Source organism: Amblyomma maculatum, chromosome 9 (assembly GCF_055883805.1).
Source record: "Amblyomma maculatum isolate TAMU_Amacu chromosome 9, ASM5588380v1, whole genome shotgun sequence".
Taxonomy (NCBI): Eukaryota; Metazoa; Arthropoda; class Arachnida; order Ixodida; family Ixodidae; genus Amblyomma; species Amblyomma maculatum.
In genome coordinates this window covers 67,185,789-67,212,722 of record NC_139352.1, presented here as the reverse complement: position 1 = coordinate 67,212,722, position 26,934 = coordinate 67,185,789, and the positions used below count along the sequence as shown (strand labels likewise).

The following is a 26,934-nucleotide window of genomic DNA, read 5'->3' as shown; positions in this document are numbered from 1 at the left end:
GAGTGTTTTACGTCACTCAACCAATTCAGTTATAAACGGCATCCTTACAGCCTGAAGGGGTGACAGTAGAGAAGAGTATTTCTGTGCCCATTGACCCAACGAACGAGCGCAGAAGACAAAGAAGAAGTGTGAGAGGAGACCATTACCAAGGCAAGTTTACGACTTTCTCTACTGCCTTCATAGAGGAATATTATTATTGGTTTCACGATAGAAATATAAGATTTCTTGAATATCGTCGAATAACCCAGCAGAATATACAAGAACTAAGCCTCTTCTAAATAAAATCTTCAGAATTTATTGCAATGTGAAGCCATTCGCTCTTCACTTAATTGTGAACATATTAGTAACGTCACTTCTACTGGGCTGCTATCTTTGAGTATATATATTTCTTGCGATTCCTAGAGTTGCATGTGTACTGCCTAATCACAATATATGGTCTATTTTGCAGTCTTTTTCTGCCCATTTCTTTGTACTTATAGTTTATTAATCTTTCCGCCTCCTGTTAGTGAAATGTCACGCTTGGTTTGAACGTTTTAAAGTAGGCAAAGAGAGAGGCAAAGTTCATGTGAGAGGTAACTTACACAGGTCCTCAAGCGAGGAAAAATTATGTTCACTTGAGCCGCATAATGTGATTCTACATTTAGTCTGCCCTTTTCTTCTGAACAGATTCTCTGGATCCTGGTGCAAACTTGCAAGTGATCTCTGTAAATACGAGACTGCCACCCGAAGCGATCCCAGATACAAAATCCTGCTCCCTCATGGTTATAGGTATGTAGGGACGAGGGCGGGAAAAACCAAAGAAACGAAACGCTGCTGCTGCTGCTGCTGCTGCAAAAAAAATCAAAACAAAAAGCAACACTTGGGACTGGCCTTTATAAGGAAGTAGCATTTTCCGCAGTTTTCGCGCATAGCGAACTAACAACGCTGTCGCCGCTATCGTGATAGCACAAAAACCAAACCAACTTGTACTGTGTTAGGTCTAATCTATAGAAACGTCCTCTTAAAGGCGCTTTTGCATACGCTAGGACCAATATCTCTATAACTGCACGCAGGGTTACATGTCTAGCTCGTAGCTGGTTTTATGAATAGCCAATATTAATAGATATTTAAATATATTGTTACGTGATGACAAGCAAAGAGACGGCACAACATGGCGACAAGATGAACGATGATTTAATGTCTTGCCTAGCGCGAGGGCTCCTCTCGCGCCACTGCCGATCTTCTTCGCAACACTTCCCGGGGCCACCGAGCGATTGTCCCGATCGTTTCGTTGAAGTCGATGGTGACGTGATGGTGTAGATGTTCAAGAAAAGATAGAAGAGAATGATGCGCTTGCCACCACAATGACGATGAACACGATGATGTTTGGGTGATCCGCCTCCCCTGGAGCTGTTCAACCATCCATCACCAGAGTCCATAAGACCGATGGCTCGAGGTCGCGACGAGCGGCTGGGCAGGGTTGCGTACACATGTCCGGTTCCTTTGGGTCTTTCGGGTCGTTCGTCTCGGGTCTGGTTGGTCTGTTGGTTCTCCTTGTCGTCAGATACGGGCTGGGGGCTGGGCGGTGGTAGTTGGTCGGGTCTAGGCTGGAAGGGCTGGGGCGAAGCTGCTCGGCGATGTCCCTGGGCTCTGGGTCGATGGCCCCGCTTACAGATGGCGTCGATGCTCCAAGACGAGGATGGGGATGACGTATCCGTACCTCCACCAAAATGTTACGTGGTGACAGGCAAAGAGACGGAAAAACATGGCGACAGGATGAACGATGATTTAATGTCTGGCCTAGGGCAAGGGCTCCTCTCGCGTCACTGCCGTTCTTCTTCTTCGCAACAATATATAAGAACTTTCACGCTACTGTTGTTGCTAGACGACTAAAATTCAATCGTAAATTAAGAGAACGGCATTATTATTGCTGCTTGAATTCAGTGAAGTACAAAAAACCGCATTTCATTAGCACAACCGATATAACGCAATGCGCTATCATGCAGGAAATCAGCTGGGAGCGTCCGTTCAGATGACGCTTGAGAACATCGAGTCGCTCATCACAATGCCCACGGGCTGTGGCGAGCAGAACATGATGCTTATGGCACCGACGCTGTACGCTCTCGAGTACCTCAAGCAAAACAAGCAGGTCGGCGAAGCACTGGAAGAGAAGGGCTACCACTACATCAAAGAAGGTGACGTCTAAAATATTCGCGCCGTATGTGATCGTTTTGTGACGTATCCTATTTGGTTATTACGCAGGCTATCAAAAGGAACTCTCTTTTCGCAAACCGGACGGCTCGTTTTCTGCATTCAAGCACAGGAAGAGCAGCGTTTGGTGAGTATTTCAATAAATTTTTTAGAAGCAATCTGACCTTCTAGATTTCCTGCTGAAAAAAAAAAAAGGAGTGGCTACTTTTGTTGAATGCTTATGCTTTGATTGGACATTCAAGACAATAATAAACATAGAATATAAACTCGAATTGTTAAAAGTCGCATAAACAATGCATATTTAGGCTATCCTTCCAAGTATATATGGCAGTAGTAGCCTAAAGCTGACGTGAGACAACCTACGCTATAGTCGTTGCTTTATTGCTTTAACGCGATTCCGCTAATGTGTCCTAGTAGCTAAAGTGACGCCTAGTACACAGAGATGAATTATACTTATTGCATTTAGTGCATGTCTGACTTTACATTAATTACACAAACTGACGCGTATACTCTAAATGCAAACCCGTTTCCGAAAAGTCTTGCTTAAAGCCTATCTATCTGAATGACCCTTTTTTTTTATCTTTTTGCTCGCATTTAATTTGTAAACTTTGTGCTAAACTCCTCCATTACATTTCTTCCCCCCCCCCCCCCCCCCCCCTTTTCTAAAGGTTGACGGCCTTCGTGCTGCGCATATTTTGCAAAGCTAGACGCTACACGCACATCGACCCCATGGTGATTGAGAGCGGCATGACGTGGCTCGCCGCTGCCCAAAAACTGGACGGCAGATATGAGGAGCAGAAGCCCATCATGCACAAGATCATGCTGGTACGATTGCTCAAGTGCTTCGCTATTGACCCAAGAACAGGGCCTGTATTCCAAGTTTGCGAAGTGGCGCTATCTCACGTGATCTCGAATCACCTGATTGGTGGAAACGCCGGAACTGGATGTTGCCACTGCGGAACCGGAAGAGGTGGCAACATCGTTTTCCGACATTTCCACCAATCAGGTGATTCGAGATCGGGGAGATAGCGACACTCACGATAACGACGCAAACTAGGAATACGGGCCCAGATCTGTCTCAACGAAACAAACCTTGGTTTTGTCTTTAGCTGCAAATGATCCTACTGTCGCTCTCTGCCAGATCAGAATACAGTTCAGCGTGGTGTAAGCTTTCCTATACAGCGTCCCTTTCCTTTTGCAGGGAGGAGTTCGAGGGTCTGTGCCCATGACGGCCTTTGTCCTGTTAACTTTCCTGGAGTGCATGAAGACTCCGAGTATGACAAGCGGTCCTCACGACCCCTTCTCGGCCAACACCAAAACGGTAATTATCTTGTCGTGTCATCCCGTAGCGTCTATTCCATGTTTCACAAGCTTTTTGCAGCACTGTTAAACATAAGGAAGCAATCACGATGACGTACTCTACGTGGTCGTGTTCCCACGCTCCAGTTGTTGACGGCAGCACCTCAGGGCATTAGCGCGGTCGTCTAATGCATGTTCTGATCTTCTCAGGTCGCTCTTACCTTCCGTAGCTTGGGAAACGGATCATATAGCTGCGGTGACTAGCCAGCAGCTTGTCACATTAACGTAGTGAAATATATGTCTTCCGTGGCGGCAAACTGTGCGGGGCAAATAATTTTGCCTAACCTACGGAGATATTGCTATTTAACTCTTTTGCTGCTCGTTACAATAACGAGCAGCAAAGAAGAGTTAAATAATACATCATCCGAAATAAATCATCCGTAAGTAATACATTATACGTAATTATACATCAAGTAAAAGCGAAGAGTTAAATAATATCTCCGTTCGAGGGCATCAAGGTTATAACTTGCAGTATAAACTTGAAATATTCATTTGCCTGTTTGGTTTACAAGAACAAATGGCAGAGTGTATTAGTTTAAAGGTGGGTCCTTTTCCTATCGGACATGAAGTGGCGTTTAAAGTTCTAATTTATGAAGGTTTCGCGATGGCAGACATTTCTGGGAACGTGCTGCATGCTTCCAGGCTTGAGTAGACCAGTTCTGCGAAATGAATTTGGACAAACATGTTTTTTGGAACGGACCCGCATGCTTCTGGAATAATGAATGTCGCCATTGCCGTACTGACATTCCGCGGTGCTATATAGATAATTGACTTTTACCTAACCATCATAGTGCATTATGGAATATTTGCCACACACTAGCGTATATACCTATAGTAAAAGCTGTACTGACACTAAGCTGCCCATTTCGGTAACTCAAAAATGTTGCGTAGAGGTGGCGGCGTTCATTCGTGAGGGACTCAAGTTTGCGGTCCGACGCGGATTATTTCCCTGGACCTCCTGGAATAACTGGATTCGAGGGGGCACCGGGATTTGACTCAACCGATGGCTACGAATGGCCTGACTGGGTGGACGATGTTGCTGAGGACACGTACGACCCACAAGTAAGGATCCTACCGTAATGCATGGGAATGAATGCTAGGATAAATAAACTCTCAACATAACGAAAGACAGCATGCATAGATCTTACGTTTCTTAGTACACGGCATGGCTATTAAGTTCGTTCTCTGAAGAAGAGCATTAATCGTACAGGACCACATTTTGATCACAGCAAAAGGAAAACAATTACGTATCAAGACATTCTCATCTGCAGTCCTCGGTAGTCGGGATCGAAGAAAATGGGCGTGGCAAGCAGAGTACCATCCTCCACGAAGATATCGATACCGGTATCGAGATATCGGTTGGTTGTGAGAAAATTGACACTTTGGACTCGACCTCGGCGAAGATGAAAGGCAACTTGAAGAGATATTTGGAAAACAGTAAAGCAAATCGAAGGCATATGCTGTGCTCTCGTCAAAAATACATATAAGTCATCGAATATTTTGAGAAGAGTTGGATTCTGTCACTGAACGTACAGCTAAATGATAAGGATGAGAGGAACGAGCCATTTATTCGAAATACGTAAGGATGGTCCTGAGGCAACAAAAGCACTGTCAGTGCCTCCCGAAGTGAGCGCTTCGTCTACTTGAAGTATCCAAAGGAAACAAGAATGCAGAGATGGCGAGTACCTAGAAGGTTGTGAGACTACTCGCCGTAACGTGGAAGCTTGACAGGCGGCGACTTTCTTCCCATAGGAAGGCCGCAAACTAGCAAATCGCCGATGTAACTTTGGCGACTAGGCCCATGACGGAGCTAGCTCAAGTTATGAGAGAAGGATGGCCGCTGTCACCGCCTCACCTTCAATAGGCACCTGTATGCGCCGGGAAGGGGTGTGAAAATGAAGAGAGAGAGAGAGAGAGAGAGAGAAAATGGTAGTTCAGACACATTTTGATCACGGTCCGACGCTTGTGGGATTGGCTTAGGTGATTGAGTAAAGTCACCCGTGCTCGTGACAGTGGTGGAAAGTTTAGGCAGCCTTCAGTTAAATTCAGCCAAGCACCACTACCGATCCTAGAACTGGATTAGAACTGGACAGCCGCATGATACTGGACAGCCGCAGCGTCATTGCACCTACACGGCAAACGACTTCAAGGAGTCCATGTCATATGCGTGTAATTAAGTTTTCTCCACCACAGGGTACCTCTGCTTCAAGATAGCTCAGAAGTTCCTCAATATGCAACCTAGAAGGCGAGGCGCATTCGTGTCAGCGGCACGTCCGACGACTTATATGATATTTAGGTTCCTTATGCCTCAATGACTCGCTGAACAATGAGATACACGTACTACTAATTCTGCCTAGTAGCCGTTTTATAAGTATTACTACAAAATGACGCCAACAGCACTCCGCACTGTAAACGATGAATGAAGGTTGGCTCTATATGTCTTAAAAAATAAGGGACTCAGTTCTTTTGCTGGCTGGCAGAGAAATATGAAAGATATGTTGTTTCATTCAGCACCCAATGTCTTGGCCGATATACGTACTAGCCTCTTGCAAGTTTCTGTGGAGATCCGAGTTCGTCGCGCTTCACCGAATGCACAATCATTCTACCGTACGTGCCGTCAACATACTGCGTCGCTTTGCCAGCATCGCTTACACAGAGGGAGTATTTATAGGCGTTCATGTTCTGTCTGCATGCCTCTGCGTATCCATTCCCATGCCAAATATTTTGCGAATCGAAGTGATACGTAGTAAGATAGAGCCACTTCGAAAACTTTTCTGCCTGAAAACAAAACGCGGCAACAGCCGGCTCCTTTTACATACGAAGACATGTTCATTACTCTGGCCATCTAACTTTTATTATATCGGTGTCCGTTTCAGTCCCATAGACGCAGCCGCCTGAATTCCTGTAGCAATTGTATACTGGCGTACAGAAATCCGGTACTTGCATAGTTCTATATAGACATCGTGCACTGTTATGATAGCGCCCTTGGTTTCGGACAACTAGCGCCACCACTAGGCCAGTCCGCGAACATTCCGCTGTTGTGGCTGCTTTGCGGCATAGCGGCGCAGAACGAACAGCGCGTTTTTTTTTTTTTTTGTCTGGGTTTCGGCGAACTGAGGAATAATTATATGAGGAATTCGAAGAATATCTTAAAAAGATGTAGCATCTTTTAAGACACTTCTGGCGCAAAGATTGCGTGCCGCAACATTTTCGTCGGGAATCATGTATATGGCGTGAGAGAAATTTCAGGTGCAGCAGGAGCCTCCGACATGGACGCACGCGATGGTGGCCTGCGCCACGCAAACGGCAGATTCGTGCGAGACTCATGTCTACAGTTGTTAACAAACGCCGCCAGTGCTGCTGCGTCTTTGCACCAACCCTGGCATCCTGCCTAGCAAATATGGAGCTTGCACCTATGTGTAGGGCACACATCCATATGCACCATGTCCTCGTCCTGTCCTGTGGAAGCTTTTTTTTCTTTTTGTTTTAATTTCTCTCATTAGACTGACGTTGCCTAGCTGTCTTCAGCCATCGCTTCTTGGGAGGCTAACATGCCGTCTGCAGGTTTCTACTGAGAAGGCCAAGGGTTGCATTGCGCACTTCGCTACTTTGTTTTATTTATCTCTTTACGTACATTCAAAACGCCATATTGCTTGGGTGACAAACGAAATTGCGAAAAAAAAAAGAAAGAAAAGAAATGTCGGCAGAATTCCTCGCGCATAGCGTCGTACTCAAAGCGCCCTCTACCAGACCGCAAGCAAGCGTAGGGGCTGTCTTCATTTTACCTTTGGTTTACATCACGTACCGCACCACACACTTGGGACATGTGCCTGATTATGTGCGTGTGTGGCACAAGACTGGGCGAAAAAGTTTCCTTTTAAAGCGCTTGCTGCCGAGAAGCGTGCCTTTTACTTTTTAACTTTGGCCTCTCTCTGACAGGCAAACATACGCTTGGTTTTTGGAGTCTGCCCAGCAATGTTTCTATAGCTGTTGTGGCATTTGTACCTGCAACAATAAACTCTACCACCTTTCTTCGACCGCGATTCGGAGCCACCCGAGTGCGACACCATGCCCCACCGTAGAGATGTCCGCAGCGCGGGCCACTTTGAGAAAATGAGAAAGTTCCGCCGCCCTTACTAGGGGGAGCCACTTGCAGTGCTGAAAGCACGAGGCCCATAGGAATGGCGAGGGCTGGTTCTAATTCACATGTTTACCGCATCTATACGCCAATGCTTTCGCAGTTATAAATAACCTAAATGTATGTTCCACAATACAAGCAACGAGTTATTTTGCCGCAAGCACTGGTGGGAACCAGTAAGATCTGCTTTCTCGGATGTCCAAGTGTTAAAATTAGGTACGGGATCATTAGAACGAAATTTGCGAGTGCTCCATTTTTCTTTTTGCGAGCACACCGCTTTAAGGCGATGACGCGATATCAATCCTTGTTTCCTTGTTATGTCGTCGCAAAAAGATGAGGTCGTTTGCTCATGGTGCCAGACATTTTCCCCTTGCTTCACTGGCCTCGTCCCATTGGGCCTTCTGGCTACATCTCAAGGTGAAAGAATATAAGAAGTCTACCCACTATGTGTAAGTGAGGAAGTCACCACTGCAGTGAGCCGTTGATGTAGTCAGCAGTTACCTTCACGTTTTTGTGGTCGCATGCAGGAACAATGACACTGAGGAATATATCGAACGGCTTTTTTTTTTTTTTGCCCGGAAAGAAGGCGCTACACCTTTATTCAAATGTCATATTTTCAATTTTAATCTTAGCTGAGGAGGTGTCACTTATTTAAAGATCCCTCGCATAATATACGCTTGCCCACGTGCAGGTATATTGAGTGTTCCCCATGAACGTCCCTAAGGCCTACTTTCAGATACTGCGACGCACGGTGGAACTGGCTCAGAGGTTCCTGCGAGAGAACGCGTTCGACAGTGACCAGCCTTACGTCGCAGCCCTCGTTGCACATGCGCTCAGCCAAGCCAACGACACGGAGAAGTACGCCGCTCTGTCAGCGCTCAAGGACAAGCTCATCTATGACAACAGTGAGTGTACATTCCGACAAATAGAACACAAGAGGCAAATTCTACATGGTAGTCAGATTCCCTGAGCACATGTGTAGCATTACTGGCTGGTAGCACTTGGCAAGAAGTTCCTGACGAAGGTGATGGGAACAAATAATATGAAAGCACAAAACGGGCTTCGATCAGGTCAGATGGAATCTTCTTGACATGTGGCGCTTTCTGTGGGCTACGTCCATAGTACCTCATGGCCGCTAGAGGAATGCGCCTGGTCATGTGCAGGATATGGCTCCTTTTTATTTTAGGAAACGATGGTACAATAAACTATAGACAGTTACTGCACATTTTCTGTTTGGATTTTCACCTGGCGTCACTGAAACATCAAACCAGTAGCTAACGTCACTCATGGACTAAATGACTCAGTCTACGAGTCGATGATTTGTTGGCTGTAGGGTCGGCATGCAACGGTTTTCCGGTACGCAGCAGGAAAAAAAAATTTCTTCGAAGAAAGCTGACATGTCAAATTCACAATGCACTCAAGTTACGGTACACTTAGCCGGTTACTAGGCTCAATTGAATTCCTTGGTAAAAAAATTTCACTGTATGTTCCCTTCAGTGCTCAGCACTAGAAGCACGGGAACCGAAGCCAGTCCCCTGGTCGTGGAAGGCACCGGGTACGCCCTGCTTGCACTACTTGCTCACAACGACATCGAAACGAGCAAGACGTTGGTCAACTGGCTCAACACGCACCGCTCTGCGTCCGGTTCTTTCTCATCGACACAGGTGAGCTTTTTTCGCCTCTTTTGTTTCCGGAAATGGTACAGAACGCAGAACTGGTCCTACCTGATCAGGGGCTTGATTAGCTTCGCTTTTTGAACAAGGGAGAAATGGGCAGGGGATGAAATTCAACAGAATATACTGGAGTGGCCACTTTGTTAGACATTATGCTCTATGAAAACGTAGCGAAAACACGGGACAAAGAAAGGCGAGGACCTGTCTTGTCCTCACCTTTCTTTGTCCCGTGTTTTCGCTATGTTTCCGTCGAACAGAAAGAATGGGAGACGTAGTAAAGACGACGTCCTAACTCACTGTGTCGTCGTGACGGTACAACCAAGGAAGGCTACACAAAGTGCTAAACAAAATCAATCACTTACTGGCTGAAAGCCGTAAAACTTGTTTGATGGAATGTTTGAACTGATACGCAGTGTGGCCTTAAAATCAATATCAGAATAGCAAGTGTAAATTTAATGATGAAGCAGCTAGAATGTTGCCAGCTAATATGGATGAGAGTCGCTGGCAAAAAATAAGCTTTATATCTACCAGTAAAGGAGCGGTCGGTAGTGAAGGGACAGTTAAAAAAAAAATGGATGGGGCCATGATCAGCGAAGACGTATACATATAAAGTAGGGCAGGGGAATAGAGCCGGCTATTTCGATTTGAGTCAGAACATGGGGCCATGATCAGCGAAGACATTTATAGAGTAGGGCATGGGAATGGAGCCGGCTGTTTCTATTTGAGTCAGAGTATTAGCTGTATTCATAGAATCACTGCCGTATACAAAAAAATGTTGGTTGACACTTTAATTGGCGTGTCATATTAGGGATTTTCAATAGTCACCTACGCTGAGAGATCCTAAAGCCACGGCAGCATTAGCCGAAACGCACGCCAGCATCATTTCGCGGCACCCGCATTCTAGCAAAACCTTCACAGCCGAGGTTATGGGATTGGCAGTCCCTTCGCTCGATTCGATGAGGCTTGCGGTGTCGCCTTTTTATCCACTGGTGAACTGTTCAGTGTATATCAGGCAGGCATTCTAAATCTTCTGGGGAGAACTGTTGGTTAATTCCTCCATTATAGTGCACGAGCACTAAGACTCCCACTCACTGACTTCGCCGGTCTATACTTGGCTTCGCGCTGCACTCTCCTTCATCCTGGTATTCCCGTATATGCGGTGTATCCTCGTGTTGTGAAAGTTGTGGGAGATGACATTGTCGGACACTGATTTGTCGCTGGCTGTGTGACGTCACGAGACCACGTGACATAGGTTAGTAGGGCAGCTCCTTTGAGATGGGGTAGAAACCTCCAAGGCTATTGGATCTCGAGCCAGACACGCAACTCCTAGGTCACGAGGATACGTTCGTAATGTCTTATTTAGGACGAGGAATTATATATCTTTGTCGAGAGACCTTTCACATAACTTAGTAGCTTACGACGGTATGATAATGAGTATGTATGAGGTGATAGAGGCAGAAGCTAAGAGAATATCTGTAGTGCGAGTAGCAAAGTCCGTTCACAAGATCGGGGAGCGTGGTGCAGGTTAACGCTGTTGTGGTATACCGTTAAAGGCGCTCCGCCTTTGTGTCACCCCCCTAAAGAACTGCATAAACAATGGTGTAACTATGTGCGACCTTTAATAAAGCCATTAGAGCAATGGCTAACGAAGATAAATAAATAAAGTAATTATAAATTAAGCAAACCAATGCCACCAGTGCTAGCGCATAAATTGTCCACATTTGGTCTAAGCAAGCTAAATCAGTTGCAATTTTTATTACAGCGAGAGCTCTATTACACTAGGTATCACCAAGGTCATCGGCTGGGACAATTTGACCTTGAAGTCAGGGACCTTAAGTTTCATTTAAAGTTAAGTAGGCCGCTGCATTGCGCTCACCAATTACCCTAACGACCTTGACCTTTGACCCTACGCCCTTGACCATGACACTTGACCTTGAGCCTGGTACGACGTTTCGAGGTTGTGCGTCTTGTGCGTCATCGGCCACGTGACCATGTACGTAGTTGGTCATGGGATCAAAGCTTAACAACAAGCGTAACCAAGACAGAGTTCTTGTTCTGTACCTTGTTTTTAGAAGAGCTAAACCTGCATAATTTTGTTTGCTGATTCAGAGTTAGGTTTATTAATCGAAATAGTAGCTGCGAGGAGTGTGCCCCAATCCCGTAGAACGCATATCACAATGTCGGTTTGTATTATGCTATATTTCAGGACACCGTCGTCGCTCTCGAGGCACTTACGGAATTCGCACTGAAATCTCGCGAACCAAACGTGGACCTCACGTGCAACGTCACTCTTAGCAGTAAGCGGGACTTCCAGAAGAGCATCCGTCTAAAGCGTGACAATGCAGCCATACTTCAACAAGTGGATGTGAGTGGTCATTTCTGATGACAATGCAATTTGCATGTGAGCTTGACCAACTTTATGAAAATGCACTGCTTGTGGGAGCCAAGACAGGAATGAATCATACTGTATGCGAAGTTCCCCCGTTTATACAAATGGATTGAAGTTCTTAACGAAAAAGAACGCTATTATGACAAAGAGAGCGAATTGAAGTCGCTCTGTACTGACAAACTACCGTGTTCTAACTCTAAAAGGACGTTTCTGGCAGCAAACCGCGATGATGTCATGATATTAGAATTTTAGATTCTTGATGGTTAGGCTACACCAATATGAACTTTAAATGCGGATCGCGCAGTCCTTTCTGGCGTCGGCGTCAGCAGTTAAAATCATGTGGGGGCTAAAAGAATGTTCTAACATTTTCATTGCAATATTTTCACCGATAGATACGAGTGTTTGGAGTGTAAAATACATGAGCACAGGCAGGAAGAGCCACGCAATTGGCTTCTGCGAACACGAAAGTTGGTCGAAGCTGTTTCCGTCCTTACACAATAGAAATACATTGCTTTTGCTCAAACATTGTGCAACAATCAACATATTGCCCGTGTAAACATTGCAAAAAATAAGCGACAATATAGTGTCGACGACATCATGATGAATGTTACATGTTTTTTTTTTTTTCGTAGAAGTCTGACATTTTGCTCTTTCATACTGCGGCTATGAAGGAGGTCAGGTTGCAATACTAGGCGAAAACAAAGGAATGGTGTAATAATTACGTGATTGCGTTCTGAATATCTGCAGATTCATGACATCAGAGGCAAAATGTTCGTCAAAGCCAGCGGCGTTGGAAGCGGACTGCTCTCGGTCAAGTTGAAGTATAACGTGGTCGTGCCACCAGAGCTTCTATGCAAGGTCTGCGCTTTGAATTCGCTGTGCGAGTCACCAATGACCATGAATTCTCTGATTTTTTTTTTCCCAGTTCAACATCACGATTCGTGCCGAGATCCACAAATCAAGCGCTAAGAGTGGCAAAGCGTTTGATACCTTTCCGCTGGAAATGATGGAAGATTTATTTGGCGAAAGTAGCAGAAGTAAGTTCTCCACCTAGAGCGTTTTCAAATGCAGCTAAAATTTTCAACCTGAATGATCTTGCGTTATTGCCTTTTTTACCCCGCAGGGCGTCGCTCACTCGGTTCTTGGTTTAAAAGTGAGTATTATTTTATTCCTGAAAATCGAGATTTTTTTTACCTGAATTTGGTCACGCATCATGTCAAAAACTGAACTCGCTGCTGGATATAATAGTGAGTGTGTTAAACGCATTAAAAAATTATTCTATTAAACTCGTTTAGCTAAAAAGCGATTGCTAGCCATCTCGAAACATGGCCGGACTTGAGTGGTGGGTGCGGCGCGCGCTTCGCCGCCGCCACTCCAGTCTGGCCGTACTTGAAACAGACACAAGAAGATATTAAAAGTGAGAAAAACTCATTTTAAGCCATTTATCCGAGCTTCGTAATAGTGGCACTTAGTTTTTACTTTCTGTAGAGGGTATAGTTTTGGGCACCTTGTTTGGGCGAAGCTTCGTTGCCCGCTTTTGCATCATTCCGTGACCATTCGTCAATCCACTCTGAAGTTGGTTACACAAATTTGATATTCCTTCCTCACCTTCTGCGTGGGTTTCGCGATTTAAGCTGACTGCCTCACCTTAGTAGCACAGTTTTGCCTTTGTACAATGGGAGGTTTGCGCTCATCTGTGTGCTTATTTGTAACTCTTGTACGTGTTGCGTTAAGCTTTCATTGCCATTTCTGTTTCGCATTTACGTCTAGACGAAGTGATACTAAGCCTTCTTAGTTACTCGGTGACTTTCAGTGATTACTTACGCGTGAGATTGTTGCCTACGTCATGTAGAATCCGTTTTGCTCTAGAGGAGTGCGGTATGAATTCATGGTAACCGAATATAGGAATAGTAGTGCACCAAGCAATGCGTGTAGGCGCCGAAGTGTTCCATCTCATCAATCTAAACTATCCTTGGCGCACTTTCTTGGTAGTTCCCCCGTGCTCACTCCAACAGTGCCTCTTAATATACCTTGATAAAGACATTGATTTTATTATAACAAATCAAAAATCTTAATTATGAGCTCTAATATAACGAAGTTTATCTGGAGTTGTGCGACTTGTTAATATCTTAAAATGAATCCGCCCAGAACCGGAGCCACGTAAAAGAAACATTATCGCCTGGATTGAAGTTGAACTAGTTTAGCACCTACTTGCAGTGCTGCTAGCTCAGCAAGAAAATTTAGTCAATTTAATTCTACAGTTATTTTTGCTCACTGCGGGCACTACTCTTGTTTTGCTTACCGCAGGTTTTAGAAGCAAGACACCTGCACCGACTCCATACTACCTTGAGGCGGAGCCCGTTAGGTCTTCATGTACGTATAGACTTTCGATCTTCGTTTATAGCAAATGAGCTTAGCTTTGCTTTCCTATCGAATGCAGTAAGATGTAGTAAAAAACAGAAGCATCAGCGGCCCGGTGTGATGCTTCTCTCTGATTGATAGTTCTCTTATAGCCTGTTTATGTTTGCTCGCTCTGCAGCGGTCAACTTGACATACTTATTTAAAGCTTATTTTTCAAAGAGAAAAGGTGGTTGACTTCATTAATGAAAAAAAAAAAAAAGTTAGCACATTGTTATATTGGCGAATATCTGGAGAGCTACTGTCGATATTATTACGGTGACTGTATGAGCAAAACCATTTTTTTAGCAGGTAAACATGCCTGTACTGATTTGTAGCAACGTTTTCCTTGGAAATTTATTTTATTTATTTCCACTCTCAAGGCCTGAGGGATAATAAAGGGTGTCGGTTTCTACGACAACAACAAAGACAGAAGCGAGACGCAGGCAAGTTAATTTTATACTTTTACAATATTGCTGAAATGGTTCGGAAATTACTGGTTTCGTTCAGGGATAGTGATGATAGCATGGTGATCAGCCGTGGGAGGTTAAAGAACGGAAGGAATCACTTGAAGTTTCGCGCTGTACGACATGGTTACAACCTGTCGTGCGTAGCAGAATCTTGAGTAGAGGGTGGAAGGTGGAGGGACGAATTTTTTACGAAAGGGAAACTAAATTCAGGAACTTTACGCAGTAACAAAAGATGTAAAATTTATCTACGAGAAGTCAACGAGGGCAATGAGTTGCTTGTAAAACGGTCACAGTCATGCAGAATGTGTAGCATGGAAGTATTGTCAATAATTTTAAGAGTGTTACGTTAGAAAAAATATTTTATGTTTTGTAGTTTCTTACGAATATATAATTTGTTCAGGAAAAATTTCAGAGGATAAAATACAGAAGGAAAATGGCATAACATGGGACAACATGTGATTAGCATTGTTAATTGCTTTCTTAGAATGAAGGCGCCAAGTGACCCAAGGTATGTTTTGGGCTTACAGTTAGAGAATATGATATATTAAAGGAATGTTTTGCTCAGTGAGTCTTGTGACAGGGACAGGATAGATTCTTAGAGTACCTTAAGAATTTACAATATATTGAGTCTCATTCTGAGCAAATTGTAGCGATTCTTCGTGCCTTATTGTAGACAGGCGCTATCGTAATTTAAACGTAAAAGGTTGATTAAGTAATGCTCTCTAAATGAATCGCTAAGTAAAGATGTACATGTGGGTTGGTTATGAACACACTGAAACAACGAACAGCGGAGAACCTAACATGAAGCCGTAAGGCACTAGACAGGCAGCGGAGCTTGATGAGAAATTGTCATTGTTGGTTTTAAGAAATCTAGTTGTTTTCAAGACAGGTGTTTGAGCCAAAGTACACGATTAGGCTCACTGTGTTGTTTTGTTAATTTTGCAAAGAAGGAGCCTATGGTAAACTTCATCAAATGGTTTACTGAATGTAGCAAAACGCTGCCAGCTTGTAAGCCACTACCAATTAGAAGATGAAATAAATACATTACGGAATGATAATAGTTGCGCCTCACAAAATAATTTTCAGGGCCTCTCTTTCGCGTTGCTATCAACGGGTTAATTTCAAGAAGAGACATTATGTTACAAGGCAGGTCGTGCTGTAGTAATTTGCGGAGATACTAGAGTACGATGTATTATAAGAATCGAAAGGTGAATTTTATAGTTCCTTTTTTTTTGTGTGAAATTTAACCACTGGTTAACTTTCAAGTAATAAGCGAAAGCACTGGGTTTGACGTACCGCTGAAAAAGGTTATAAAGTATAATGTAGCATAGGTGCCAGATTTTTTCAGAAAAATAAAAAAACCCTAGCATCTATCAAGTCAACATCGCGAATAGAAGCAGGTTTAAGACAGTCAGTTAACTGCTTAGTACCGCAAGGAAGAAGCGATGCTGGTAAGTCGGAAAGTAGCCGTGGACCCGTGAGAAAAGTCACCACAGAAAGTTTCGTTAAGAGCTTGGGTAAATTGCGGGAATGTGACGTTTTGGGGCTTCTATCAAAATCAGCGCTTTGAACACAGAACCTTCAGTTAGAAACGCAACATCAGTGCACTAGCTGTACGCTCACCTCCCCCCACCCCCCTCCCCGCCCCCGATCCATCTCTGCACCTCCGCCGAGCACAGCGCTAAATCCGGCGCGGTCCACACGACCACGCCCGCAAGGACAGCAAGGAACGAGCTTTGTTTAAAATAAAGAAAACGAATTCATATATAATCACCACATTACCAATGTATTCAGTTTTCAGACAAAATCTCTCTCATACACACCTGCACAAACTTGTACACCTAATTAAACACACCGCAGTTGACTTCTCTTACTGATAATCTGACTGGTATTATGACCATTCCAGGTTAGAGTACATGGCACGTTGTCTTCCTTTTGTCTTTTTTTTGGGAGATAAAAATAAGTAAATATTCAGTAGTAGAAAAGCACTTCGCAGGGAAGCCAGCTTTAACTGGATATCAATTCATAATTGCGTACAGAGTTGTGAACGCAAGGTAGAGGGGTCCTTCGTTCAATACTACAGAATTAAAGGGAACAGGAACAGGTAGAACTGAAGGAACAGTGTTTATTATTTTTATCCTGCCACAGCCTGCTCATGGTTAAAACTTTATTCTGTACTTTGTTTTATATGTTGCAATAAACGGACATTGCCCAGTGAGAAATATCTCTTGTTAGAAAGCGGGTAATGATTATATATGTTAGTCAGCTCAGTAAAACAATGCACTGAGAACAAGAACAACAACGTTTAAATATAAAATTATTGTAATATATATATTTGGGGTTGGCGACTATGCGAATGTGCTACAGTTATCAAAGCAGGCTACTGTGCAAATTTCGATTGGTCAGGAAGCAGCTGATAACGATGTTTTATTCTCTCGCAACATCCGGATTGTATTTCTAATTTCTGCAGTCGCAAGGAGAAGAGACTCGCCAGCGGCCCCGTTCTTTCCCGATGAAAGAGACCGATTCTTAAGCGGTAAGTTGAACAGTGGCAGTTCATTGAGAACATTCTCAGAGAGGCTAGCGCGGCCTTTGCGGGTCCCATAAAGAAGAGCGCATTAAACAGAAAATGCTTTTAGCCCTCATTCTGAGAAAAGCGAGGTGTACAGGTGAAGGCGATGGCAACACCCAAGCCGAACTAATTTCCCGACATTTTCAGTCTGTAACAATATGCACCAGAAAGAAAAACTTTTCCCACGTTGTAATAAATCAAATGCTCCTCAGTGAGCTGCAGCTTTACCGGATGGAAGAAGACGCTTCTGTGCAACGTCAATTAAATTGATTTTCGTTAGGCAATATCAGGCACAATATAATAATAATCATAATAAAAAGAAATAAACACACGGCGTAACAGCAGGGCAGTCATTCATACCAAGGGCCATGTGGCGTCTTTGGAGGCAGAAGTCACTGGCAGCATCAGGCTCATGACTACTTTACCGTTGGCCTCTTCAAAATCTTTTTAGCACCTGTTTTAAGAAGCATTTCTTAACCAACTTATCGGGACTCACTTCATGATAACAATATAACCCTGAGTGAGTTTCGAACTAATGCCGGTGCAAATAGTGCAGCTTCGTTTTCCTGTGCCTCTGAACACTTGGCCACTTACTCTACTCATCGCGCTTAGTGTTTTAACTGGCGTTTTTAACTTGGTGTTTTAACACTTACTACATGCTAAATTATCATATCTACTCCGTTAATTCATTGCTGTGTAATACTTTGTAGCTATAGTTCTGCAGTCGTGGGTCCAACGGGGGGAACATTTCGGCAGAATAGTAATTGGTTTATGGGCAGGCTGTCATATGTCTTCAGTGACCTGCTTATGAAACTGCACACAAAGTTGAGAAAGCAGCCGATGCATCCGAATGCGTCGATAATAAAAAAAAAAGGGTATCGATGCATGACTCAGCGTGAAAAGGTTGAATGGCTAAACATGGCGGCGAGTGAAATAAACTAAAGCAGTGAAGGATGGCGACGGCACCTCAACCCGCTAAAGCAGCCAGAGAGACCAGGTGCGCTGCTCCGCGCAAAGAACAGAAGTGGGTGACGGTACTGGCATGTACAGTGCGGTCCACTGTTAAAGGGAACGTGAGATCGCGTTGCCTAAACACTTTGCAAAGTGCGGCCGCAGACCACTAGCAAGAAATGACGGCACCAAGTGCATGGTCGGGAAGAGCATTGGCCGTGCTTACTGCGCATGCGCCTTGTGCGATCGTTTGTTCCTGGCTCTCTAGGGAGCGTTTTGTAAAGCGTGGCAGCAACGCGGCCTCATGTTTCCTTTAACAATGGACCGTAATGTACATTTCCGAAGAGACCTGGCCGATTCCTGAGTACGGCTACCACCATCTGTATTTGACGCTTGCACTCTCAGCCCGGAGATAGACGGCAGCTTCTCACAATGGCTCAGTGCATACCGCAGTCAACTGCGCGGAGAATGTCACGGAAGGGCTTTAATAACCGTGGGTGTGTGTTACCAGCCAATAATTGTCCAACGCCTCTCGTTTGAGTGCATATGCTTCAATGATTTTGCATTAAATCATCCAGCTTTGTTCTAGTTTAGTGTGGTTAGAGGGAAGGACGAATGCCTAGGAGTTATTCTCATTAATTGTTCACTCTTGCTCTGCATTTGAACCGACAGATAACAGTGACACCGCCGCAGCCTCAGTAGAAGGACCGCACCAAAGCAAGCTTACCTACGACATCGAAGTGTGCTCACGGTGAGACATTGTGTTAGCATTATTTTTGTACTGTTGCAAAAAAAAAAAAGAAAGAAAGAAGGATGGTAATTCGATGGTGCAGGAGGACTTTTTTCTCGATCGCTTCTTGTATTTTCATTTGATTGCTCACTATCGGTAGTTTAGATAACTAGGATACATATCCTTCGAAGTGAAATTCCATTTCTCCACCCTTTCAGCTACATTGGCATCGAGGATTCCAACATGGCTGTTATTGAAGTTGGCCTCTTCAGCGGATTCGAACCCATAAAGAAGGATTTGGATGTGGTAAGGTCTGGGCCAGTCTTTTCTGGTACTTTTCTCTTGGTCGAGGACATTCTCACCAAGACTCGCACTAGGTTTTGGAGGACGTCAGGCCTGCTATAGTTTGTTGGGTACAAAATCCTCGACTCGACTAACGCTCTTTTTTTGTCATTCACGCACCCATACATAGGGTTAGGCGAAACTCAGGGATTACAGACTGCTATGTTGCCGAGTACATTGGAAACTCGTTGCAAAAGTGTCAGCTATATGGTTTGGTTAGGCTGGTCCTTCGTTCTTGGGGGAAAATTGAGCAAGCTGTAACACTCGAATGTTTTTATTTATATGCTTAAATTTAATGAAATGAAATCATCCACTGGGGACACTCTTACCACAATATCTCTCCGTGTGGAAAACCTTGCTACGGGATAAAATGTTTTTGTGTGTTGCGACTGTAGGAAGGTGGAAAAAAGATGCACGGGCCTGTCAACTGTCTGGTATTTAAGCCCCACAACATTGAGAGATATGACGAAACAAAGAACAAAGAACGAAAAAGACTCGAGTTGCAACAGCCGTCGTACGCGACCTAAGCGGCGGCGAGTGCAATGACGGTATACGAACAGCAGGTACATATACACCGGTGGCAATGAACCTGTGACGCAAAGGGCGAATGTCCCTAGGCTCCCAGCCCCGGAGGGCAGACAGCGGCCACTCCGCTCCATCAATGGATAGAATTACAGGAGAGAAAATTGCCACCTTCTAGCGTATCCGTTAACGGTTCAGTCCATCAAACTCCCGGCTCATCTCACAAAGCTTTTAATACGAAGCTCAGAATGAACTAAAAAGCAGAAAACTTTATTGGGCAAATGTGAATTATTTTGCTTGGTGATAATAATTAATTTCAAGGAAAATATAATTCTCAGCAAAATTTCACTTGTTCTCGGACTCAAAGAATGACTTTAGCTGAAAGGCATCTGAAAATGCGGCTAATACTATCAAGGGTAATTAAGAAACGTCTTAATTTATTTAAATACTAACCAAAATGCGATTTAAAATGCGAGTAAAATTAGATTTGTACTGTTGTCGTACGCATTCAAAACCAAAGAGCTACGCCACTGTATCGCAGAGGCGACGGCACCTTTTTTCTTCATTTTCCCTCTTCGACACGATACACACAACACAAAATAACATTTACAATGATCCCCTTGCATGTGGGGAGTTTATTATGAACCACTCATAGCTGGCTTCACCCTATTAAAATTTCCTCAGGCAGATGCAACGGCACCGGCCGCTGTTACATGTTCTCTTACCCGTTCTCACATGTACTCTATTCTCTACCATGTCGCGCTGCTGACGTCCTGCACTGTGTCGTTGACGGTTCCTAAATGCGTCGACCTGTAACTAATGCTTGTGCCCTCAGTAATGGCTAAAATTTCAGTCTATTAAGGAATAACCTTCGCAAGGCGAAAAAAAAAAAGCTACAACAGGGCAAAAGGGCAAAACTATGAGTGAGATACAGAAAAATGGCGCTTATGGTGTCCACCTGTAAGCGAGATAACTTTGCACCTTCTCAAATTCGCAAAACGTCGTTTACTTTGGCCGCTTATTTTGGGGTGTACGCCGTCAAATTAGGCGTTTGTATACATCGCCGAGGGCTTCGTTCTACATCGCTGTGGGTGACGATGCCGACAGGAAAGACAGATAGCACGCGCTCGTTGTAACTGCCATAGGGAGGAAGCGGCTGTGGATAAAGTTGCGGCAGCGGCCCGACGAGAGCATCACGCTGACCTTGCGTTTTGGGAATGCAGAATTGGTGCACAGTCAGGCCACTGTCGTACGTGAAGCTACAACGCAAAGTTCAGGCGGAGATCAGAACGCCAGATTAAGCTTTCGCTTTCACGTTTCTAGAAAGTATAAGCATATCCTCCGTAATTTTCTCTATGTCTCACAACGCGTCCATCAGACATAGAGGTCGAAGGCTATCGCCTTAAAACAGTGTGCAAAGCAGAGCACTTATGTTAGACGAAAATTATGGGCTCGTTCTCAGGAAGCCTAGAGCAGTAGTCAACGTGCTCAGCTGGGCTATGGAATGATGGCTGTTCTTTTTCTGGCGTGGATACTATTAACTTATTTTTTGTTTTCAAACTTTTCCTCTACGTCACAATGCGACTTTAAAACAGAGAGATATAAGACTGTAAAGATATAAGAAATATAAGAAGACCTTCATCTTTCTCAGTGATAAAGAGCTCGCATTTCTGTGGATGCGATAATGTGATGCAAAACCGATTACGTGATATTTTTTTTCTAGCGTATAAACGTGCTGCTTGAGAACAAAAAGGTTGTTGGAAGCTAGCGCTCGTGGTGTGTGTTCCTTTCTGTTCTTGTGTCCTCGTCTTTTTGTGGCACTACAGCGTCTTGTTACTAGCATTATATTTCTGAAAATTCCGGAAGATTGGTAACAACAGACGTCATTATTGTGACACTTACCATAAATGCGCTCCGGTACGTTTTTTCAAGAACCGCAGCGCTTGAGTGGATGGGCAAGCGATCGTGTAAGAGCACCAGCAGAACTACATTTGTTGCTTGTATTTACCCTTCCGGGAAATAATTCATATAATAATTGAATAATTCACATTGCCACCATTATATTGTTCATTGTGATCTCGACAAATATAATATACTACGAAAAATGGGGCCGTGGCTGTTAACACACAATTACGCAATAAAGAATGTAATGCATGATTACTCTTTTTTTTTAAACTGCGTCAAATTAGAGGCCTTGGGTGTAACCAATGAGAATAAGCTGTGATTCTTTTAACCTTTACTTCGTTTTTGTTTCTTAAGGCAAGAGAGGAGAGCCCCCTTTTGGAGAAGTATGAAATTACGGACAAAAATGTCATCCTTTATTTCGACAAGGTGAGATAACATTGTCACTTCTTGCGCTCATAAATGCCAAGCGCATTGTTTCGGAGAAGTCAGACGCATCTTCTTTCATTTCTCTACAGATACCCACGGAGTCCCCAACGTGTGTCAAATTCAGAATAGAGCGCCAGCATGTCGTCTACAACGTTCAGTCTGCCGTTGTGAAGGTGTATGACTACTACAACCCAAGTGAGTCGTGTGTTTCACGCGAAACATTTTTAACGAGAAAGCATTTCTTCTCTCCTGAGTGACGCCTGTCATCAGAGCGTGTCCGCACAGTTCTCATTAATAAAAAAGATCGTGCCGCCGAGTCCGTCATTCTTCTTGTCCAGCATCATTAAGCCGGAGGATGCTGATGAAAAGAACAACAGCGGCAGTAAGTAAGAAAAAGATAGAAAAGAACCAAAATTGAAGAATACTGCCCCTTAGTATAGCCTGGAAGGCAATGAAAGCGTTTCGAAATCTGCGCATGCGAACAAAGGTAGACAGAGGCATGGCGCCATCTAGCGAGGTGGACACAAAGCACCACAGCGCAGCCGGCTCGTGTTGCACTCGCCAAGGAGCAGCAAATGCGCCTGGATCATTGAATTAGTCTTCGCAAAACCCGTGCTAGAAACAGCAAAGGCGTAAAGAACTGAGCATGCAGCAAGACAATCGGCAGCAGTAAGTGAAATGCTTTCGCATTACTGCACTTAAGCAGACTTAAGTGGACACCTGGAGCTTTTTTCATTCAGAGAGCAATATTTTAAAGGTTCTGCTTGCATTGAGTAAGTATCGTGAATGTCTTAGTATGTGTAAACAAGTGATTTTTTTTTTTTTTGCTGAAACAAAAATTACATTCGCCGGCTACTGCGTCTTTTGCGCTCTGCAGTTTTATGTACTTCATGGTACAGGAAGCGCTATAATCCAGCGTTATGAGCGAGAAATCACCAGCACATCTTTGGCAGATATAGTAGAAGGCTGTTAACATGGGCAGGCACGGATTGATGAGCAGGATGTGAGACGTCACGAGAACACGTGGCGTGACCAAGTTGAGAGGTAACTTAAGTAGCTCATTTTGAGTTGGGAGATTAAGAAGGAAATTGAACCCGGAACATTGGATCCCGAGTTTTCTCCCTACCCGTACTGCATTCCTTGCGCCACACATTCACCTTAGTATTCATAGGTTAAAGCGGGGATTTTCATCCTTGCCGGAAGACCTTTCATGTAATGCAGTTACTTACGAATGCACGCTTACGAGTATGTAGGAGATAGCAGAGGAAAAAATTCGCGAGTCAGTGACTAGAAAAGTGCACGTGCGCGAAATAGGATCCGCAAAGGTAATTGGTTCACAGGAAGGGAAAGGTGCAGTAGATGTCACATTTGTTTCCGTGGGCACCTGAACCGCGCCGTAGAGGAAGAGAGGAGGGTGGGAGTGAAAGTGGAAAGAGAAAAGTGTAGGCACAGTTTAGGTTTAAAGTCATTAACACTGGTGCGTCATATCATTAAAGGAAGAGTTTAAAGGGCCATGGTCCAACCTCCGGTCGAAAATATTTTCTTCCCCGATGACTGTGAAGCTCCGGCCTGGAAAGCAAGGCCGCAAACATTTGTTAAAAATAGTATAATTATAATAGCGCAGTTGCACTGCAATCAACCGGTTATGCTATGTCCCTTCCCTTCCGTTCCCTCTCGGACGCTTTTTTTACTCTCCCGCCTCCGCAAGCCAAATTCCTCTTCGTCGGCGTTTGGCGTTAGGCGTGGTGTATGTAGGAAGGCTGTAGAAACAGCGCAGCACACTGAACAGTCTCGGAGCAGGACCTCCGCCTGCACGACAACAAAGCGGGCGAAAGAGAAGCGCGCAGCGAGCGGCTAGTCAGAGAGACGGAGCAGTGGATGTCGTCTAGGCTCGTGACGTCACCGCCGAGGGTCGCTGGCCAAAGTAGACGGCGAGGAACCTGGCTTTCCGAAGGGGAGCATGAGAGAGCTCTGACTTGTATTTTTGCTGCTGTCCGGCGCGCGAATATGGCTGTAGTGTTTTGCAGAGACTATCTCCAGTACCTCCCGGAAGCATTGGGTTTCTGGACAACATTTTTTTGCAACATTTTTTGTGCATATTCCGGGTGTTTTCTTAAAAGGTCCAACATTAAAAACGGAGAGGAACCTGGCTTTCCGAAGGGGAGCATGAGAGAGCTCTGATTTGTATTTTTGCTGCTGTCCGGCGCGCGAATATGGCTGTAGTGTTTTGCAGAGACTCTCTTCAATGCCTCCCTGAAGCATTGGGTTTCTGGACAGTGGTCCAACATTTTTTGTGCATATACCGGGTGTTTCTTAGAAGGTCCAAAATTAAAAATAGCGAGGAACCTGGCTTTCCGAAGGGGAGCATGAGAGAGCTCTGATTTGTATTTTTGCTGCTGTCCGGCGCGAGGAACCTCGCTTTCCGAAGGGGAGCATGAGAGAGCTCACATAACCTCACATTTTCTCACACAATCTACCTCAATTCACATAAGAAATCACCTACAAGTCGCATATAATTGCATAAGGTCTCATAGTTTCTTGTACATTACCATAAATTATGTTCGATATTTTATGAAATTGATGTGCACCGTATGAGAGTCTATGCGATTAAATGAGATTTTTTGAGGTTATTGCCCGTAGAGCGTTTGGTTTGTCAGTAGGGCACGGTTGAAGCGAAGTGAACACAAACCGCCACAGGCTCATCTAGGTCTCAGGCGATGCCAGCAGAGTGTCGAAATCTCTGGATGGAGCGGTCTGCTTCACTGGCTCTGTATTACTGTGTGAATCCGCCTTTCAGGGCGACATATTTGTGGGCCTTGTAACACGCACTACACTTTATCTAAGAACTTTTTTTCGCGGCTATATTATTTGGAGGGCGAGCTCCAATTTAGAAAATACAACATTATCTCTAAAATCGAAATAGAAAAGTTTAATTAACGTACTTAGTTTATTAGCAAACCAATTGAAGCAGTCTCAATTTATCTGATGTCCACCGTAGCCCCCAATATAGACCCAGAGCTAAAATAATTTTAAAGACAGTTTACCTTTTTCTTTTGGATTAGAAAACATCTATTGTCAGCATTGAGCCCTATGTGGGCGCTGTACTAAATGGCTTCGAGTCCGTGGGTCTCTGTGACATTGTGAGCCCACTCAGTGGCCCGAACTTGCGTCAACGTGTCTGAGCTGGCCAGTATAGCCTCCCACCGCTTAGAGAAGGGACTGGTAGTAGGTCCACCGGTGGCGGCCCCTTTTTTGCAGCTCTACAAATTGTTGTCATATCCGGATATCTTGCCGCATTATTTGCAAGTTGGATTGTATTGCGTTGGGTACATGTGAGCTACTTTCGATGGGCTAAAGAAGGCTCTAGTTAAGAGCAGGCCTTTTGTCGAGCTTCATGTCTCGTGGAGAATCTATCCGTCTTTCTAGCCTAAAGTGATTTGTATAGTCGTGAAACGATATGATTGCATCTTTCGAGTAATTGAAGGATTTTAAAATCTTTTAAAAGAACCTTCTATAAAAAGGAGACTCAGTATAAAGTTCCTAGAGCACAAAGTGTTTCCTCCCAGGCCTCGTACAGGAGGGATACAAACACGGTGATATGGAACTGTGCATCACTGCTGCTGCTCGCTACTATGTCAGTTATCCCAACGTTACTAGAACCAGCTTCAGTTTGAAAACTATCTCTTTTTGCTCGATGTCCACCGCGGCGCCTGGGCTAATTTCGGTGTAGAGGGCGCAGCTGTCGAAACAGGCTCCTGATTGATTCTGGGTCTAGTATCTTTGAGTCATCCTGTAAATATCTGTAAGTAAATTAACGACCGCGTAACAATATATACTAATACGCATGCTTTCAGGCTCGTTGAAATGCTATTTTTGGTAGCGCCTTAATATTTACTATATCGCCCACTGCTCCGTCACTATCTCTGCTAGTATTGTCATTATTGCCATTATTGCCATTGTCATTATCACCAGAAGCTTTCACATTAACTTGAATTCTTTGACTGTCCCAGTAGCAAAACTCCGTCTCTAAATTTGGCTGTCCACTGTGTCACTTAGCGGAGGTTAGCAGGTAATCACCACAGAGCATTTATGTGAGCTATATTTCTATGTTGCATTTCAATCAACGTTCATCGGTTTGTCCAAATGTTACAAGTGGGGTGATAAAGGTCAAACTTCCAAGTTTTGATCCTATTAAAGTACAGAGACAGGGGTCCTGTAGGAAGTTTCACAACTGGGGTTATCAGATATTTCTGTAACAAAGCTATCGGGCGGGAAAGCGACAAGTTTGGTGCATATCGCATTTTAAAGGTAGACCTTCTTTCTTCTTGTAGTGCACTCTTGTACACAGTTCTATGGGCCCGGTTCCACGAGTCCACTGCTCAAGCTGATCTGCGAAAACGATCAATGCCAGTGTGCCGCAGGTGAGTGTTTCCTGGATCCTGGCACAGCTTTTCGATGGAGTGGAAAAGAAAGGCACCCGGGTGCTGTGCGATGTCAGTGCATGCTAGAGAACACCGGGAGGGGGGGGGGTCGAAAATTCTGGAGCTCTTCACTACGGCGTCTCTCATAACCTAAGTCGTTTTGAGACACCATAAACAAAACGAACTGAAGCTATATTATGTCAGGTGAAATACGCGCGACGTCTTTCACATGAACCTTGGGTGTGTTGCACAAAGCATATATATAAATACATATATAGGGGTATCTTGAAGAAAATTTCCAGGCTTTTGGTCCGGTGAGCAAAAGAGTAAACGCAGTGACGCCGCAACATCGCGACGTTCTACTCTATGTTGTTCAAAAAGCCCACCAACAGTAGATAGGCGTGAATGGGAGTTACAGTATTTGCCCTGCAGTGACGTCAGAATTACGC

The 26,934-nt window shown here is 44.4% G+C and overlaps 1 protein-coding gene across 5 annotated transcripts in view; it reads left to right on the top strand.

The window, feature by feature from the left end:
• LOC146179291 (complement C3-like) overlaps positions 1-26,934 on the top strand; it is an 88,841-nt gene that overhangs the window by 53,924 nt on the left and 7,983 nt on the right. Inside the window, exons 22-42 of one of the 5 annotated variants that reach the window (XM_084578949.1) lie at positions 51-150; positions 667-768; positions 1,986-2,174; positions 2,242-2,317; positions 2,859-3,015; positions 3,392-3,511; positions 4,441-4,611; positions 8,412-8,592; positions 9,185-9,351; positions 11,567-11,725; positions 12,497-12,607; positions 12,675-12,786; positions 12,873-12,902; positions 14,057-14,122; positions 14,530-14,592; positions 17,087-17,152; positions 18,812-18,890; positions 19,088-19,175; positions 21,993-22,064; positions 22,154-22,259; positions 26,396-26,485. In XM_084578949.1, coding sequence (XP_084435075.1) covers positions 51-150; positions 667-768; positions 1,986-2,174; positions 2,242-2,317; positions 2,859-3,015; positions 3,392-3,511; positions 4,441-4,611; positions 8,412-8,592; positions 9,185-9,351; positions 11,567-11,725; positions 12,497-12,607; positions 12,675-12,786; positions 12,873-12,902; positions 14,057-14,122; positions 14,530-14,592; positions 17,087-17,152; positions 18,812-18,890; positions 19,088-19,175; positions 21,993-22,064; positions 22,154-22,259; positions 26,396-26,485 — 2,305 coding nt within the window. The remainder of the gene's footprint in view (positions 1-50; positions 151-666; positions 769-1,985; positions 2,175-2,241; positions 2,318-2,858; positions 3,016-3,391; positions 3,512-4,440; positions 4,612-8,411; positions 8,593-9,184; positions 9,352-11,566; positions 11,726-12,496; positions 12,608-12,674; positions 12,787-12,872; positions 12,903-14,056; positions 14,123-14,529; positions 14,593-17,086; positions 17,153-18,811; positions 18,891-19,087; positions 19,176-21,992; positions 22,065-22,153; positions 22,260-26,395; positions 26,486-26,934) is intronic. The other 4 variants (XM_084578950.1, XM_084578951.1, XM_084578952.1 and 1 more) reach the window with 4 other exon arrangements.